Source organism: Amaranthus tricolor, chromosome 12 (assembly GCF_026212465.1).
Source record: "Amaranthus tricolor cultivar Red isolate AtriRed21 chromosome 12, ASM2621246v1, whole genome shotgun sequence".
NCBI classification, from domain to species: Eukaryota; Viridiplantae; Streptophyta; class Magnoliopsida; order Caryophyllales; family Amaranthaceae; genus Amaranthus; species Amaranthus tricolor.
In genome coordinates, this window is record NC_080058.1 from 3,620,376 (window position 1) to 3,639,166 (window position 18,791).

Consider the following 18,791-nt stretch of genomic DNA (forward strand, 5'->3'; position numbering starts at 1 on the left):
TAATAAGAAGGAAAAACCACGACCCCCCGGGATTTCAAAATTCTCACTATGTTAAGGTAATCAATTACAATTACACATAACAATGTTTTGCTTCACTTAAAGCTTCTCTATTCTCTAAATGCTTTACTCAAAGCTTCTCCACTTTAGGCCCACTTCTCTTCTCTTCTCTTCTCTCCTTCTCTTTCTCTTCTCACGTTTCTATTCTCTATTCCCTTAGACTTCCCATAAGTCTAATTACAACAAAACACTCAATTACCCTTTACAAGGCCAATTCTCATAAAGATCAAAATGAAATTGTTGCTCAAGAAAAATATTATGAATTAATTGGCATTTAAAACAAAACTTAGAATATTTTTCTCAATTAAATCTCCCTTAGATGGACACTCTCAATGCAACATCCATTCATTCATTCATACCCACTGAACCGTAATTTCCCTCTTTTATAAGGGGAACAGCAAGCAGTGCACTCAGCCCATGTTCTCCACGAGTTGCACATATCCCACGTTCTCCATAACTTACTTACTCCCAAAGAAAATGGAAAGTTAGTTAAAGGTAGGAGTGGAATGTAACTGCTGTACACATGCACGGTTAAAACATCATGGGTTAAGGAAGATCCTAAATTATAGGAGACCAATTCAAAGAAGAGAACAAGTCTCTTGAATTCCGAGTTTATAGGAGATAAACAAGGAATTGATTTTCTCCATGTTTTTAGGCGAATTAAAAATATTTTGCCAATTAATAAATAAATTTAATTAAGCAACTAATTAAATTTTAACCTTTTACATTAACTAAAAACAGAAAACTTAATTTTCGTAATTTCCAGTCAATGTCTTCTTCAGACCTGTATCATGAGGAACAGCACACTGTCTCCATCTACAACTTTCGTCAGAACTTCAACTCTAGGAACAGTAAACTGTCTTCCAGAGCAATTGTCCAACTTCTTGGATATTTGAGACATGTACATCTTCCACGAATCAAGTCATAGGCTTCATCAACGATTCTCATTAAATCGGATATGTACCTACAAAACAATCTCTAATAATATGTTTGTTTATTTAAAAGTAAAGTCATCATCAAAACCTTAAGAGGCCAACAAATTTGAACTAAAGACCCAAATTAAACCATGAATACTAAACTACTACCAAAATTCAACAATCATTGTTTATACTTAAGAACATAAAACTACTTTAAAACATTTAATTTATACTTAAATAAAATAGTTTGTGGATTACCCTGATGAGCAATTCTTCAATCAAAATTCAAAATTCAACTTCAAACACCAAAAGAAGATGGGGATGGTGATAGTACTAAATGTGTTCTCCTTCTTCTACAATGGAAAAGCAAACATCAATTTTTCAGATTTTGAATTTATGCTTTGGAAGAGGATGAATTTTCAGAATTTTACTCTAATTGATAGTGAAGGAGTAAGGGGAACGGAGTATACAGGTTTATAAATAAGGAGTTAGCTTGATGAATCATAAATTACGTGGCAAAATTACGGGTGACTCAACTTCATACTCATACTCATTAAAGTATGAGATGGATAATACACCCATATTTTCCATCGTATAATTTATTTGGTACCCACAAATAATAAAACTAATATCTAAAAGTCGTAGTAAAATATTACTTTTAAAATAACAAACTCATTTTACTTATTAAAATAGTAATTTTTAACAAAGACGTTTATAACTGTTTAACCTGACTACATGCTGTGGTTCCTCTCCATCACTCGCCGCTGGATGACACCACGTGGCATCATCATAGCGTCACATTATGCTCCTGTTACGCCTACGATGAACCAATTTGTAAGTCTTCATTTGCATTTAAATGATTAGGTTGCCGTTACATAATATAATATTACATTAACTACATATTAATTGCAAGCACAAGGTGCGGTAGCCGTGATGCGGTACAGCCACGAGGAGCCCGTGAGGGAGATTGCGCAAGGCATGCTCGTCGGCACGCAGTTCCAGAACTTCATATCGGAAGTTGCTGCGGAGTCATCACCGGCTACCGCCGATGTGCACGTCTCATCTCCTGCTTATGACTATCATTTGGAGGAGATGGACCTTTGATACCCCGTTGACATTGTGGGGACCTCGCAGGCTGGGCCATCTCAGCCATCACGGTACCAGTCCCCTCCTCTGCCAGAGCGACACACGAGCGCCTCTTACTATTGTAGGAGGCATAGGAGACCAACTCAGTTGGATAGGGTAGATGAGGGTCATGAGCATTAGTGTTACGTTTTTGTGTATTTTGATTGACTATATATATATATATATATATATATATATATATATATATATATATATATGTATGTATGTATGTATGTATGTATGTATGTATGTATGTATGTATGTGTATATATATATATATATATATATGTATATATATATATATATGTATATATATATATATATATATATATGTATATATATATATATATATATATGTATATATATATATATATGTATATATATATATATATATATGTATATATATATATATATATATGTATATATATATATATATATGTATATATATATATATATATGTATATATATATATATATATGTATATATATATATATATATATATATATATATATATATATATATATGTTTATTTAGTTGTATATTTCAAACATGTGTATATATTTAGTTGTATATATATGTTTATTTAGTTTATCATAGCCTCCAAGCTTTGACTTACGAATGCTCGGACTTTTGGCGATGAATCATCCCGCCTGTAACATACATTGACTTGTAATAAGTTATGATAATGTCTCTAATGCAAATACATCAAATAAAAACAACTCAATAATTAGAAAAAAAAAAAAAAAGCAAACTAGTTGGAACAGGGTCAAACATAAGTCAATAGTAACTGCGAACAGCTGGTTTGTTTTTTTTAACCTGTAACTGCGAACAGTCCCAAACCACGGGTTTATAAATTTGAGAATTACACGCTTATTTTTGAAAATAAGTTAAAACTTATCTTATTCTGTGGATTTTTTTGATAATTTATCTTATTCATTTTAATTTTTCAGTCTCACAAGGCCATGCTGGGACGGAGCTTTTATTACCACCATTTATGGGCCTAATTAAAAAGCTTGCATGGAGATTATAGATAAATTCTTAATTGTATGGGACGATGTCATACAAATTTAAACTAGAAGTTTAAATTTAAAAAATAATATTTTAATAGCAATAAATAATTAAAGTTGAGCATTTTAAGTTCAAAAGTAAATATTTTAATTAATTTATTTGGTACTTTTAGTTTAATATAAAAATATTTTATTATGAGACAATTTATATTTGAAAGCAATATTAAGTAAGTGAGCTAACTCAAAAAACTCGACCCAACCTAAATGCCTACGAGCTTGGTCCTAACCCCATCTTACAAACTTTTGCTCAGCTCAGAAATCCAATAAATCTAAATATTTACTTTAGGGAAATAATTCTTATTATTTTTCACTATACTATCCACATAGGCTTGATATGTGAGTTTTTTTTCCAACCAAACCCAAAACCGCTAATATTATTGACTCTAAAAACATTTAATCCTTATTTTTTAGTGTTATATGGCATTTTTTATTAACAATGATTATGCATGATTTATACTAACAAATAACAACCTTTAAAAGTAAATAGAACTGTTGATATTGTCAACAACTTTTATTATGAAGAATCCCCAACAATGTCAATTGATGGTTCAATTTATTTCGTTTTCTCCGCTAAATTTAGATTCTACATATATCGCAAGTTAAATAAAATATTATTTCCCTAAACTCGAAAATTTAACTTATTTAATCTTATTTTTGGATTTGGGGCCATGTCCTTTGTTTTTGATCATATCCATTGTCTTAATGGCCCACATGAAAACACCAAGGCTAAAAAAGACATCACAAGAAAAATATCATTCCAATTACAATCTCTTTGCACAGTTCACAGTTTCACTAGTAGCCATTATCAACTACTCTAAACTTGATCTTTTTTCAGTGAGTAGAGTAAAATCCCAAGATGCCTCTTCCATTAATTCAAACCACCTCAATATTTCCATCATCTTTACAATCAACATCAACATTAACCCATTTTAAACTGTATAATTACAACCCATTTGCTAATTCTTCTAATAGTAATCCCAATTTCCTTCCCAAATCTTTTCTACCTGGAATTCCACTAACCCTAAAATATTTTCTCTATTCTAGAGCTTATTATTGTAAAAAGAATTACTTTGGTCAGTCTAATGCAAATGCAATTTGTGCTACTTTGCTTGATAACCCTATTTTATGGGTTGGTAGATTATGCGTTTTTTATGCTCTTTTGAAGACTGGTTTAGCTGGATCTCAAACCAATCCTCTTGTTTCAGGTTTGTAATGGGTTTGTGTTTATGGAAAAGTTTCATTTTTTTTTGATAGTTTCATTCTTTTTTGTTGTTTAATGGGTTTTTAGCAAATGCGTTATTGTTGGTAGCTGATCGCTGATTTATATTGCTAAGTTTATTAACCTATTTGACCAATAGATTTTTAACCCGCTGGTATGAGCAACTTGTTCAAAACACCTTATTAATTTACCTAAAATTAGCATTGTATGGTTTAAAACCACTTAATTCTCTATTTTTATCAAAATAATCTAATTATAGTACGAAACTATTTTGCCAAACATATGTTTGTGAGTAACTTTAATGGTTTTTTTTTTTTATTTTTTATTTTGCTGTTTTGGGTGATTAAATTTTCTGCCTTTCCATCCTCAGATTTAGGTGATGGAATTAGTAATGATGGTGCTGATTTGGGATTCTCTAAGTGGTTGGAAAAGTTCCAAAAGAATCCAGGTATGTTGTTTTTTCTGATTTTGGTATAAAGTTTTATCTTTTGCTTGAATTTTTATGGGGGTGATCTTATCAGTCTTATTTGAGTCAATTGTTTAATTTAGTATGTTATAAGTGTAATTGGAATACTTTTAGATTTTGTGGAGTGTTGAAAAACATAGTACCTTTGTCAAATTGAAGTTCTCTGCATTAGTATTTAACATATAATGTATCTTGGATTTCAACCACCAGTTTAAGCTTTTGGTTGAGTTATTTTATAGTATCACAAGCACAAACATGACAGGCGGTTACTGGTTCAAATGTTATTCAGCATTTCTTACAAGTGAAATATTTAGCGCTAGGGGTGAGACCGAGAGGGAATATGTTCCATCCACACTTCGAGCCCATAGACTATCGTTTATATCTTAAGGCTTCAACCATCGGTCTAAAGTTTTGACAATATTTAAATTTTTAAACCTTGATGTGCATTGTTCACCACCTTGTTTGTATGTTCATCTACATTATAGCTTTTGAAGATGAAACTAAAATGTACTGCAACACTGATACTTTGCCATTGATATAAGTAAATTGAAATCAAAATGACCAAGGGCGGAGCAAAAATTGAAAATTTCTATGAAGGCTCTGTTCAATTTCAAAAATTATGATATTTTTCTAACCAATTTGTATCTTTAAACACTTAACATATACTACATAATTTAAATTTAATATTGAGGCCTCCAATTTTCCGGGGCTCTGTATGGTTGAACATGTTGAACATGCTCAAAACCTCCCCTGATGACCAATGCTTTTCTGTTGTCGAGAGTTTGGGAGAAAGAGGAGGGATGTATGTTGCTTTCGGTTGGGGGAAAGAAGAGGGGTGAGGGTGAGATTGCTTGATGGGTTTAAATTATCTGTGAGCATATGGTTTAGACATCCATTTTTGATGTTGTATCTTGAGGTCATTGTTTGTGTTTCTCTTTGATCAAGAAAAAGCATAAATCATATTTAACTGAATCAACTCATCAACAAAAAACATTGAATAGGGTTTATTCCAAAGTCAAGTGACTCAGGCAAGGTTTGAGAGGGTCATATCTATGAAATAAAATTGAGGTCATTTCGCTACGTAAGCACCGTTATATATAACAAATTTTAGCTTTATCGAACTGTATAACCCACTTATGTAACCCGTGATTTAAAATCATGTAATACCAACTATTATTAGCTATCATGCCAACATATTAACCATTTTATCTACTTTTTAAAATGTATTGAGTTCTAAAAGATATATCATAAGCTTTAATTTTAAATATATGTTCTAGAAAACTTTATAAAGTGAATTTTTTTTTCAAGTTAACAATTCACATTGCAATGTCCGATAAATGATTCGTAATATTAAGAGGTACCACATGTTTGGCTCTGACAATTCGTCACATGATCACCCCATGGGCCCACTTGTGTGGATACACCCACAGGGCACCCGTGGGCTCGGGACCACAAATCCACGGGTCATGAGTGTTTACTTGCATACAACACATGAAGAGTTTCGCTCTTTCCCAAACCATATGGTTTTGGAAAAGAGTAAACCTCATCAAGTGTGTATGCACCAGTGGGTTTGTGGGCCCGAGTTTACGAGTGGGACGAATTGTCACGGCCTAACATGGATTAGAGCCGATGGTGGTTCTTGGATATGATGTGGCACACATGTGATGGGAGTATTGGAAATACTTCACATGTAAGGAAGATCCATGTCGCTAAAAGAATGGGTTGTAGACTTGTATACAAATACTGGATGAGGTTTACTCTAATATTAGTTGGCCACAAAAAAGACCTTACCTACAAGGCTACAACACTAAATTGTAGAAACATAGTCATGAACATGATTAGTCTTCTAAATTCTCTCCCAAAAATTTCTGCAACAGTGTTAGCTAGATACAAAATATAACCCTTCGCTTTTATTTTATAATCAGGATCTCTTAAAAACTTGTTAGGAAGTTGATACACATAACCCTCACCATCGTAACATTTAGAAAAAAAATGGAAAATCTACGAGGAAACTGGTGTCCGTGTTCTTTAAAATGAGTCTTCTTGTGTGCTCATCTTCCTCCTCCCAACGAATAATTTCTTGTTCTCCTTCGGGGGTGACTTTCTTGATTCGCTTTTAGAGGGTGCGTACAAGACAAGCTCAAATATCATCTTCTCCCCTTGAACGAATCAATTGATTCAAGAGCTAGACATGTGTTTGATGCAAATATTGCCTAATCATAAATTTCTCAGGTATAAACCAATTCAGAGTCTTTCTTTTGGGTTTGTGGAGTGGAAATGATGGAAGTCACGTAAAGCATTCTTATAGTGAGGAACATTACGTACTTTCTCCCTCTTACATTTTCTTTCGTCATCCCGCTTAACAAGGAAGAAATTGTTAATGTTGGAGACTTCTGCTTCATGCTCATTGATAAGCTTTCCTGTCAAGGCCCAAAACTAGCTTTATTACACCTTCAACCTTATTCAAGGTTTCTTGACTCTACAGAACATCCATTTTATAACGTCTCATGATTGTACGTGAATTTCAGTTCAAAAATAAATAAGATAAACTTTAATGGCCAATGTTGTCCATAATATTCTCTCATAAAAGTTGCATTAGCTTTACGAATTGACTTGAAGCGAATAGTTTCTACAAAATGAACGCACACAACATGGAATGCCTTTTGCATTGATCGAGGATTTTCATTCTTTTTCAATACATGAAGGGCTTCCACAAAGACCAGGGGATCAATCCTACTACCCAAAGAATTCGATCCATTATAGTCAATATCAAGCTTAGAGTTAATTGGTGGTTTACAATTTGTCAACTTGATGCTATGACCTTTTAACATAGACCAATTGGGGTTTGTGGAGTCTTCATTATCTTCATCATCACCAGAATAACCTTCAAATTAGATAGTTCGAAACAATAAAAGACGTGTTGTCGTCCTCCCTAGAATAATCTCCATTGATCCTAAATATGCAAAAATTGGACGTTCATTGTCTGTAAAAGTGACTCCTTTTCCCCTAAGCCTATTACTCCTAGCCGTCATAAACAACTCTAAAACAAAAGGTGTAGTGTCGTAACAGTGTTCGAGCCTATTATCAATTGTTAAATTAAGTGACTGTATTCGGTCGTTGATACTTTGACATGTCGAAAACCAATCTCATATCTATCTTAGGTTTCTATTTCTTTTTTGGAGACATTATGGTGCATTTGTGATATGTCGAAGTAGCTTCATTTTATCATGTTTGTTGAAGACTTGTGCTTCATGCTCATTGATAAATTAAGCTTTCCTGTCAAGGCTCAAAACTAATTTCATTTTACCTTGATCTATCACATATCACTAATCCACCACAATGTATCCGAAAAAGAAACAGAAAGCTAAGACTTGTACGAGATTGGTTTTCGTCATGTCGAAGTATCAACGACGAGATATAGTCACACTTGATTTAACAATCGATGATGGGCTCGAACACTGATACGACACTTCACTTTCTGTTTTGGAGTTGTTTATAATGGCGAAGGGTACTAGGCTCAGGAGAAAATAATTCACTTTTCGAAGACAATGAACGTCCAATTTGAAAATTTAGGATGAATGGAGATTATTCTGGGGGAGGATGTCAGCATGACTTTTATTGTTGCGAAGAGAACTATTTACCTTGAAGATTATTTTGGTGATAATGAAGATGATGATTACTCCATGCAACCCAAATGGTCTATATTAAAAGGCCATAGGCCCATAGCATCAAGTTGACAAATTGTAAACCACCAAAAAACTCTAAGCTTGATGTTGACTATAATGAATCGGATTTTTTTGGGTAGCAGGACTGGTCCTCTGGTCTTGTTAAAAGCCCTTTACGTATTGAAAAAGAATAAAAATCCTCGTTCAATTCGTGAAGCTATTGCAGCTTTTATGCGGGAACCTTATGGACAACATTTTCTGCCATCAAAATTTATCCTAATTATCTTAAACTGGAATTCACTTAGCACAATAATGAGACGTTACAAGATGGATGTTCTTCAAAGTCAAGAAACCTTGGATAAAGATCAAGGTAAAATGAAACTAGTTTTGGGCCTTGATAGGAAAGCTAAATTTACTGATGAGCATGAAATGAAGCAAAAGTCTTCAACATGATCAATGTCTTGTTAAAGGAGATGACGAAAGAAAAAAGTTCGAGGGAGAGAGTACATAATGTTCCTCACTATAAGAATGCTTTTACGTGGCTTGCTTACCATCAGTTCCACCCCACAAACTTAAAAGGAAGACTCTGAATTGGTTTAAACCTAAGAAATTTATAAGTAGGCAATATTTGCATCAAACACGTGTCGAGCTTTTAAATCAGTTGATTTGTTCTGTTGGAGAAGATGACATTTGGGATTGTCTTGTACGCGCCCTAAGTAAGCAAATCAAGGAAGTTGTCCTCTAGAGAGAGCAAGAAATTGTTCGTTGGGAGAAGGAAAATGAGCACATTGGAAAGCTCATTTTGAATAACTAAGATATCAGTTTCATCGTAGATTCTCCTTTTTTGAAGTAAAATAGGGACATAAGTATGGAATATCATAACAAAAATCATACTCACAGGCTTCCGAGTTTGCATATGGTCTTATTGTGAATGCCAGCATAGAAATGAGGAAACACGTGGTTCACACACTTCGTACGCTAAGGAGATATATACCATCCAAAACCAATATGGCAATGGGAAGAAAGGCTCGAATAATTTATAAAGTTTGCAGTGTGCACATGATCTTTAATTTGTCGACGTGGGATAAACCATTCCTACACCATATCCGCGACATTGTGACCATTACCGCAATCGCGACGACAACTTCGAAAGTTTTCTATGGTCGGTGAAAATTTTATTTTTTATCGACCCTTGATTTCAAAGAGGACCAAATAGTAACGATATAGCTTATAAGCTATATAAGTATATAGCTTATAAGCTATATAAGTTAAACAAAACAAATAACTACCAATAATCATTTGAAACATCATTACCATTTTATGAAATCGCTCCGGGTCTTTTTATGAGAGCTTAGGTAGCAAACAAGCATCTTAATCACTTAATGTCCTCTGAGTTCAAAGTTTTCTTCCCCTTGATTTATTATTGAATGCTCTAAAATATGGAGCTTATTCTACTTATTATTCATTATCTAAATCGAGAATTCGAGACTTCTACTATTTTACTTTTACTAGTTAATTTTGGGAATGCTTTTGTTAAATTATTTCTTTGATAGACAAAGAAGCTTCTGACAAGCGGAAGTTGGTAAGCAAATGGCATCCCACAACAAAGGGAACACTTAGGAGGAACTATAGGGTTCCTTCCAAACGAGAAGGACAACGGCTTCTTAAAGCTATCGCTTCCTTACTCTCCGAGGATGATCACTTTGTAGATGCTTCTTCCCACAAGGTATAAGATAAACTTCTTGAGTCCCAATCTATCGCTTATTTTTCGACAATATTAACCGAAGCTAATCTCCATAGATGCATACATGAATTTCTGACTTTTCCCTCAAGTATAGCTTGCCCAATAACGCTGTAAAATGAACTTAATTTTTTTGTACCGTTTTTGGCTTCTTTCTGTATGTTCTCGACTTTGCTTAAGTCTCGATTTCGTGTGATTTAGGGTTGTCAAATTAGAAGGGAAAGTGCACATGGAGAAAGTGTATGTTGCAACAATGTAAGAGCCCTCTTTGATGAGCTGCCAACGCCACATATTATTGTTGAGATTACACCCTTTCCTGCTGGACCGTTAACAGAGAAGGATTACACCAAAGCTGAAAAGCTGGAGAAGGTGCTTCGATCCAGCCCTACGGTTTAATTTTTATGTGTATCTTGCCCTGTAACTTTGTAAATAACGACACCTGACCCAGCTTTCCTTTGAAACCCAAACTTGTGTACCTTTTCGTCCTGCTTTGTTCGAAGATTACATCCAGTTGTACACTTGTACTGTCCTCATAAACATTTTCATATTGAATGGAGCATAGATTTTAATTGTTATAAGTTGAGTATTAGTAAGGAGATGTTCTTTCACATTTATGGCTTCTTCTTCCTTTATCAACCCCAATTTGACGCGGTAGACTACCGCGTGCCAAACTTTTTTTGACAAACGGGTTGGAAGAAACAAAGGCATACCGTAATAGCTTAAATGCAATTACAATCACAAATATAGTTAAAATCACGCCCGCCTGACACTCCTATTTACCATTAAAATCACTACATTAGCGTGTGTGATGTAGTAACGAATAGTGAAAAAACCAAACATCGGATAAAAATCAACTAAAACCCCAAAATTGATGCCGTAGATCAATGTTCAAGTATCACATCATATTACATTTATCGTCCATCTCTAAACTAACCAGAATACGCAGATGATCAAGTCTAACAAATCCTCCAACTATAATTTTAAGAGCGCATCAGAGTAGATAAGCAAAACTTGAACTCTAAGCATGGCATCCATTGGGCTTCGACTCTGACCAATTCGTACGGTTTTGAGTAAAACAACTCGGGTACAGACTCGGTATGAATTATTTGACTCCAACAGATGCCATTAGATCTTCATATTCAGGATCTGTTTCCTGCTTGCTTGCAATTCCAATGTTGCTTCCCTGTGGCTGAGCAGTAGATATAGAAGTTGGGGCAAAAGGATCATAGCTTTGTGGTCTGCCAAATGGTGCGGGACGCATAGTTGCAGGAAAATTTCCTCCTGGTCGCCGCAAAGGAGGTGCAGGAAAGCGTTGCTGAAATTGAGGTGAGTGTCCTACTGCGGGCGGGAAAGAACTGCCGACATCTGGAACAGAACTGAAGTGTCTAGGCCCCATGCGAGGATTTGGATTCGGAGATCCAAATTGGCCAGGACGTGGGCCCATTTGGTTGCCAATAGGTGGGCCGGCTAAGTTTTGTCTGACAAGCTGTGATGATGAAATTTGCAATGGAGGACGGAATGATGGCCCTTGAGGTGCAGAATGCAATGCCACTCGTGCAGGTCTTTGTGATGCAAAACGCAAACCTAGTCCAGAAAGAGACTGCGACGACGGTCCGTGTAGTCGGAGGGGTTGGAAAGTGAAGTCATTAGGACCCGGAATTGTCGGACCTGAGGGTGTTGGACCCACATGTTTAAGAGGAGTGAAACTCGGTGGATGAGTTGAGGGATTTTGCGTCGGCCTCAATGAGGTATTTGTAGATGGACGAAGTAGCTGACCTTGAAGCGTAAGTACAATGGGCTGAACAGACATGGGAGAGGAAGACCGGATTTGTGAAGGCATAAACGATGTCAACGAACCAGGTCCTAGTTGAGAAGGAAATGCAGTAGTCGTTGAAGCTCCAACTGGTCGAGATACAATGGATCCCTGTGATGCACCTATTGGAAAGCTGCCAGAAATTAGAGATTGCTGAGCACCAGTTGGAGAAACTAGCCACCCAGGAGAGCTGGAGGTAATGGGTCGTTCAGCAAGTTGCGGAGTGGGGAACCTAGGTGAACCTGCTGGCGGAAATGGAGGTACAGCACCGGAAAGGTTTCTGAAATGGCCAGCTTGTCCTACAGGAGAAGGCATAAACGAGCCCGACATATCTGGTGCTGATGTGGGTAATCTTGGAGGAGCACTTTGATGAGCTGAACTAAATCCAAAGGGAGCCGGAGGCCCAGGTCTAAGTAAAGGACGTGTGAGCGAGGGATTGAATGGGATAGCCATAGAGCCAGAAAGAGGTACAAACCCAGAAGTTGTGTTAGCTTGCCCAGCTGGTAACCATGCACTCTGAAATGACTGGAAAGGACCGAGAGAAGAAGTTGACATGGGTCCTGCACCAGGTAGTAATTCTTGGTTGGCCATGGAAGTACTGCTTGTAGCTATGTCCTGAGCCCCACTTAGACCTTGAACATTATCTCCGGATGATGACAAAGTCGTGGAGGCAGCAGATTTGACCTGGGAAACCGTACTTACTTCAGCGAGCAATCTAAAATTCAGGCTTCATATGATTCAAAAAAAAATATACAACGAAAAAACTTTAAAATAAAAAAAAAAAAAAAAAAAAAAAAAGAGTAACCAAAACTATGAAAGCATAGAGGACATCATTGGGAACTGATTAATACCGAGTTAAGTAGCAGTTCAATCAATGCAGCTGCAGCATCAACTTTCTCATAAGTGTCTCCTGATATTTGAACATATACCTCGTCACAAGAATGTAAAAGCTCATTTCCATCAGACGCAGTGATTTCAACCTGACAATAAAATAACAATTCAAGTACAAAACTGAAAGAACACAAGTTTGTGTAGAGAGGGCATAGCAAGGGAAATTACCTTTTCTTTAGTCTCTGATTTTGTGCCACAAACTAGTATTCTGGTTCCAGTTTCCTACAGTTTAAGTGCATTTATAATTAGTTGAAGTCAGTTTTAAAAATAGCAAATACGAATGAGAAAATCTGCAGAATATACAAGCAGATATGCCGATGAGACGATAAGGCCAAAGCAGTACAGCCGCAGCACTAACCTTTTCCAATCTTTTTTGGGTTTCACCGTCAGAACCATATACGAGACCAAGAAAGTTGTAATCAGGATGTGCCTTTACCTACAGTGGCAGTTCATATACAAATTTTAATGAGGGACTTCAGCATAATAAAAAACCAAGAAAATGTAGACCTATAAGTAGACTGACATAGCTTGAAGATGGTGGTATTAACAGCGGTTAGCTAAAATTACTGAAAACCTAGGATAGGTTTCAGATTGATGTTTCTCAATGAAAGAAGCTCTACACAACTCTCACAAATAATCCCCATATTTTTTTCTCTAAAATCTTTTCTATTTATAAACTAACATTCTCATCTTGTTTCTCCTAGCTATGAAAGGTTTGGAGGGTCGGATGCATGCAACCTATGTTACTCAGACTCTTTATTTTGCTTCAAGAACCCGTGTCCGATCCTTGATGCTTGGACATTGGTATGGCACAAAGAAGTTGTTTTTGATTGACACTTGGTAGCAAATATCATCCACAACTTCACATAAATAAAAAGTGCACATATTTAATGAGCCATTTATATATAGTCTATTATAGTCCAAAATCAAAGAACTACGAATCTTTGACCCAATCGAAACAAAGGAAACTACTATTAAAAATACCACCAATACCATCCATATTGGTGCATTACAACAGGTCGTTGCACCTTGCAAGTCAAAGGGACTAAAAGGTGGAAATAAAACAACAGAAACAACCTGTGGCTTTGTAATTAGGGACTAGACAGTGGAAATAAAACAAAAGGGCAAAAGAACACAAGCTGAAGAATATTTGAACGTACTGGTATAGGAACTTTAGCTTCCCTCACCACAGGATGATAATCAAACGGGGCTTTGTAATTAGGATTCAGCTTCATTATTTCCCCTGCATATTAGCTCAAAATTTATACAGGTTATGAAAAAATACGATAACAGGAGAGAGTGAAAGTCAAGCAGTAACATACCTATAGCTTCTCGTCTTTCCAGTTCCAATGTTTGCAACTTCTTTAAATAAAATTTTAAAAAAAATAAATAAGAGGTTATGCCATGTTTAACAGGTTAAAGCAAATAAGATACAACAGACACAGCAAAAGTAAAATAACAAGATTTAAAGTTGGCTTGTGGATCGCATTTGTACCTTAAACTCAATCTGCATACTTGGAAGTTCGCTATCTGGACCATCTCTATCTGATTTTGAGCTTTGATTATCACTTCCTAATGATCCTGATTTCAGTTGTTCCGTGATTTGATCCACTCGAGTCTGCCCAAAATTTTTACCACCACAGAGGTAGTAATGTCACTTAGGTCATGCCTGGATTCCACTTAAAAATTTGAGGTGTAAATAATATGGGGAAAATAATACATTATGAAATATTAAGAGAGAAATAATTTAGGGAGTATTAAAATAACAAGTTTTGCATATTTCTCGCCAGTCCATCTGTTATCAAGAGCCACAAAGCAGCATAACTTGTTGGTACTCTTTCTCTTTTCTTCTAACAAACTCCCTCCATTTCTCCTATTCTAACCTCTGTTCTCAGCCGCATAAAAAGCTCCAAAAATGGCTTCCAATGACTCCTCCAACCATGGCTTCGATCGACCTGAGACTCTATCTAGCTTTGTCACAAACACCATCAACCATTACATTTGGAGGCGTTAGGGAAAGCATTATGACGACTTGAATGAATCCTCTAAAAATGGCTTCCTATGAGTGGCTATGCCAAGAATGGCTTCCAAAAAAACACATCCAAGAAGGCTTCCAATGACTCGTCCAGTTACGTTTTCTTTTATTTTAGGTTTTGGTTAAAAGCGTTGGATTCAGTCTTAATTACTGTTCACTAGTTTATCTAGGGGTTTTTGTTCGGTGATGGTTTTATAGATAATGATTAATGACAATGGTTGTGGCAGTTTCGTCATTGACATTGGTGGGCTAGATATTGAACCAACTATACTTTTCCAGATTAGGGGAGTAAACAATTACTCCTATAGTTTTTTCTATTCTTTTTGGAGGTGTTTGGTACGAGTAAAAAAAATGAAAAGGAAGGGGAAAGTATAAACAAGAGTAAGGGTAATGATAAGTGTTATGATTAATAATTGTTAATGGTATGGTACAAGAAGGGGTAAGCGAATCAAAGAAAGAGAGGTGAGGTGGCACATATATTTCTATGACTGCTACTGTAGAGGCTGAGGGAGACGGAGATGATTGAAGAGGATAAAGAATAAATTTGTTACTCCACTTCTAGTGTGCTAACAAAGTAATCGAATCTATTATCCCCATATAATGGATTCGCTTATCCCTTGATGCTAAACAAACAAGTTCAAACAGCAATGGTTACTTATTACTGTTACCGATTGTAAACATCTGAAAACCAAACAGCCCCTTAGTATCAATCCAAACTCTTGTAAATTTTAGAATTTTTTCACTTAGTTTTTCCACCCCTTTTACTTTCAAATCCAGGCAGTCACTTAGTGATACCTGGATTGAGAAGCTTCCATGTGAACAGTCACATGGACGAGATAGACATTATAGCACCAAGAAAGGATGTGGAATTCTTATGGCATCATCTGCTACTGCTAGAGTCCCTTCTCTTCCACAACTTGGTGCTATAAATATCTTCAACCCATCTCTAAGACTTAAGATATTTGTTCAAATCATTATACAATGCAAATTAATTTTACAAAATCCGAATGCAAAATCCAAAGGGGGGCTTGTGGGGTAGTTCTTATGATTCAGAAACAAATCATGAAAAGAATGAAACCAATAACAGCATGAACAGTTATGGAAGCCTAGTTCGATACCTGATACGCTAAAACTCTTCCCTTCTTAACAGAAGCATCCTGACTAAGATCAGGACCCCACTTTGTCTTCCTCTGCAGCTGTCTACCACTTTCTTCAGTCACAGCATCATTGCTCTCGGACTTTTTACTACCTTTGAAAATGGGAACTAGTGAACCTGAAAATTTGTTTTTAGGAATAACAAAACCTGCCTTCCCCTTGAGCATAGACATTGTTATGCCAGCTTCTGAAGAAGATGGAGAAGATACAGTAGCAGCTTGTAAACCCTGGGTGTCAAAAACAATTTAGTCAACCTTTGTAGTCATGTTATTTCCAACACCATTCTTTTAAGTATCAACGAACATGAGTCATGCTGCAGTTTTGAATAAGATAATACCCAATTAAGAAACCCATATCAAACAGAGCACAACGCCCTCTTGCATCAGAAAGGATGAGACTTTCCAAACCCAAAATTTTGGGGGTTTCACTCAGCTACATTGTACTTATATGTAAACCTTATTGAATAAAATGTGCATCAACATATGAAAGCCTGATTGATTAATACATAATCTGAATTTACACGGATAACATTGCACCAACCCCCCACACACACAAAAAAAAAGGATAGGATAAACTTAAAAGCCAACAAGCCAACAACTATATGTAACATCACCGCCTACATCTTTTGTCACTATTAATCTATGTTTACAATACTAAGGTATGGGAATCTAATATTTTTAAACATTATGCAATTGTACACAATCTCCTTCACAGTAAACTCTTACACTCCTAAGACTAATATTTTTAAACATTATGCTTAGAAAGATAACAAGTCTAACATCAAAATGGGAATCTAATGTTATTCGAAACGGAAGGTCCAATAGTCCAACAAATAACTTGGTTGGATGTCAACGCCTTTCAGTGATGCTTTTTAGATTCATGCACATAAAGCACTCTTAACAAAGAACCTCTATTGAATAAGTAAATCTAACATGTAGGTTGATTGCACTATCCCAAGTCCTACGCTCATTTTTCCCTTCAAACATCGGATCATAGGTCCAACTGTAAGGTCACCTCTCAAGTATGGACACTGTAACCTTACTGTATGTGGCACCAGAAAATGCCTAGCCAAGGTAACAATGCTAGAACTTAAGAAAATACAGACAAACATCGGATTATAAGTCCAATTGTAAGGTCACCTCTCAAGTATAGACACTGTACCCTTACTGTATGTGGCAGTTGGCACCAGAAAAATGTCAAGCCAAGGTAACAATGCTAGAACTTAAGCAAAAGCAGACAAACCTATAATAATATTTTAAGATTCTAGCAGCTAGCAAAGCCCTGCTTCTTTGCCTACACTTAACATGTATAAGTATCCAGCAATGTTACTCAAAACTCCTAAACCTGTTCTAAGCATATGGGTTGGAGATTTCTGTAATCTAAACATAGTGTAAAAACAAGGTCGCATAGCATATCGACCATGTTGTATAAGTTTTCAAATTTACTGAACAGATACTACCCACAATGTTAAGGTGTAAAAACCCGCATTTAAAGCAAAGTTCAAGGGATATCTCATGATTTTGTCACCTTGTCATTACAACAATCGTGACTGATGCCACATTTTAGTGGTATGAGTGTACCCACATCTAATTGTGGAAACTCCAACAACAAATACTTAAAGTGAAATCAAGAAACTGATTACCACAACTTTCAGGAGAAATAAACCAATCGAAATTTTGATCTAATACTATCAAACAATAATGCTTTCTAACTATGTACACCAAATGTTAAAACCACACAAATCTTAAACTAAAGAACTACCAAGAGCTCTCAATTACCCAATTAAGGATCCCTAATTTATCACACCACAAGTGTAGAACTACAAACAATTTCCCCATCGCAAATAAACACGTTCAGAAACGGACATTAATCACTACCCAAAAAGTGACTGCTGAACTAAGCTCGAACTCCAAATCGTTGAACTAATTTGACTATCACCAGAAAACACCCATACCCCTGTAAAATCAGTATATCACTGGTAGGTACTACCCACCAATAAAAACCCTAAAAAGATAGCAAAAACAAAGACATACGCATGGTAAATTAGAAAATTTTCGACAGAAAGATACATATGAAGGACAAATCTGACAGAAATTAACCAAAAAAGACCAGAAAAAAGGTGTTAATTGAATCAAATTTTTGTAAAGAACTGACCTTGGATATGCCCAAAAACACGATTAGCTTGAAGATAATAGGGTTGACTTGCAAAACGAGTTCATGAACAAAACCAGTTGTTGTAGATTATTGGGGCTAATTGAAGGAGGAGTTCCGCAGGATTCAAGAATGAAGAAAATCAAGAGAATAGAAGAGTTTTGAGGTTTAAAGGAAGGAGGTATTCTTTTTTTTTTTTTTTACTAAAAACAATTTATGTTTGGATAAATTAACAAAACTACCCCTATAATTAATATACAACTCTTCTAAGTTTTAGATTTTTTAAATACAAGACAATCCCATCATGAGCCTATTTTTAAAATTGATCACTTTAAATTTGGTAGGTGATCATTTTAATACGTTAAATATACATGAGTCGGTCCTGTAAGGATGATTCCACCATGAAACTGTTTCAATTAAGAATTTTTACTTTAAATTTAGGTAAAAATAAGATTGTATCAATTAATTTTTACAAATTCTTAAATTATC

The 18,791-nt window shown here is 35.5% G+C and overlaps 2 protein-coding genes across 6 annotated transcripts; one reads left to right on the forward strand and one right to left on the reverse strand.

The window, feature by feature from the left end:
• The first annotated feature begins 3,923 nt into the window (after positions 1-3,923).
• LOC130797297 (uncharacterized) lies at positions 3,924-10,835 on the forward strand. The gene is made up of 4 exons (XM_057659847.1): positions 3,924-4,371; positions 4,756-4,833; positions 10,070-10,242; positions 10,459-10,835. The coding sequence occupies exons 1-4, from the start codon at positions 4,023-4,025 to the stop codon at positions 10,651-10,653; spliced, it is 795 nt and encodes a 264-aa protein (XP_057515830.1). The 5' UTR covers positions 3,924-4,022; the 3' UTR covers positions 10,654-10,835.
• A 122-nt stretch (positions 10,836-10,957) lies between these two features.
• LOC130797296 (splicing factor-like protein 1) lies at positions 10,958-18,503 on the reverse strand. Of its 5 annotated transcripts, none has more exons than XM_057659843.1 (10): positions 18,306-18,490; positions 16,115-16,378; positions 14,845-14,916; positions 14,457-14,579; positions 14,284-14,320; positions 14,122-14,204; positions 13,320-13,397; positions 13,130-13,183; positions 12,922-13,050; positions 10,985-12,754 (listed from the first exon to the last, which is right to left on the reverse strand). In XM_057659843.1, exons 2-10 carry the CDS (start codon positions 16,322-16,324, stop codon positions 11,360-11,362), a joined length of 2,181 nt encoding a protein of 726 aa, XP_057515826.1. In that variant the 5' UTR covers positions 16,325-16,378; positions 18,306-18,490; the 3' UTR covers positions 10,985-11,359. The 5 variants fall into 5 exon arrangements, with proteins under 5 accessions (XP_057515827.1, XP_057515826.1, XP_057515825.1 ...); XM_057659842.1 differs by having other exon boundaries at positions 14,284-14,323; XM_057659844.1 differs by lacking the exon at positions 14,845-14,916 and having other exon boundaries at positions 10,958-12,754; positions 14,284-14,323; positions 18,306-18,503.
• Positions 18,504-18,791: the final 288 nt, after the last annotated feature.

Excerpts from the sequence above, each read along its gene's own strand:
- LOC130797297 (XM_057659847.1), top strand. The coding sequence starts at position 4,023 with ATGCCTCTTCCATTAATTCAAACCACCTCAATATTTCCATCATCTTTA. Across the intron at positions 4,372-4,755 it reads AACCAATCCTCTTGTTTCAG|ATTTAGGTGATGGAATTAGT; the intron begins GTTTGTAATGGG and ends TTCCATCCTCAG. Across the intron at positions 10,243-10,458 it reads TAGATGCTTCTTCCCACAAG|GGTTGTCAAATTAGAAGGGA; the intron begins GTATAAGATAAA and ends CGTGTGATTTAG.
- LOC130797296 (XM_057659842.1), bottom strand. The coding sequence starts at position 16,324 with ATGTCTATGCTCAAGGGGAAGGCAGGTTTTGTTATTCCTAAAAACAAA. Across the intron at positions 14,580-14,844 it reads TTATGCGGCTGAGAACAGAG|ACTCGAGTGGATCAAATCAC; the intron begins GTTAGAATAGGA and ends AATTTTGGGCAG. Across the intron at positions 12,755-12,921 it reads TTGAACTGCTACTTAACTCG|GTCAAATCTGCTGCCTCCAC; the intron begins GTATTAATCAGT and ends ACGGTTTCCCAG.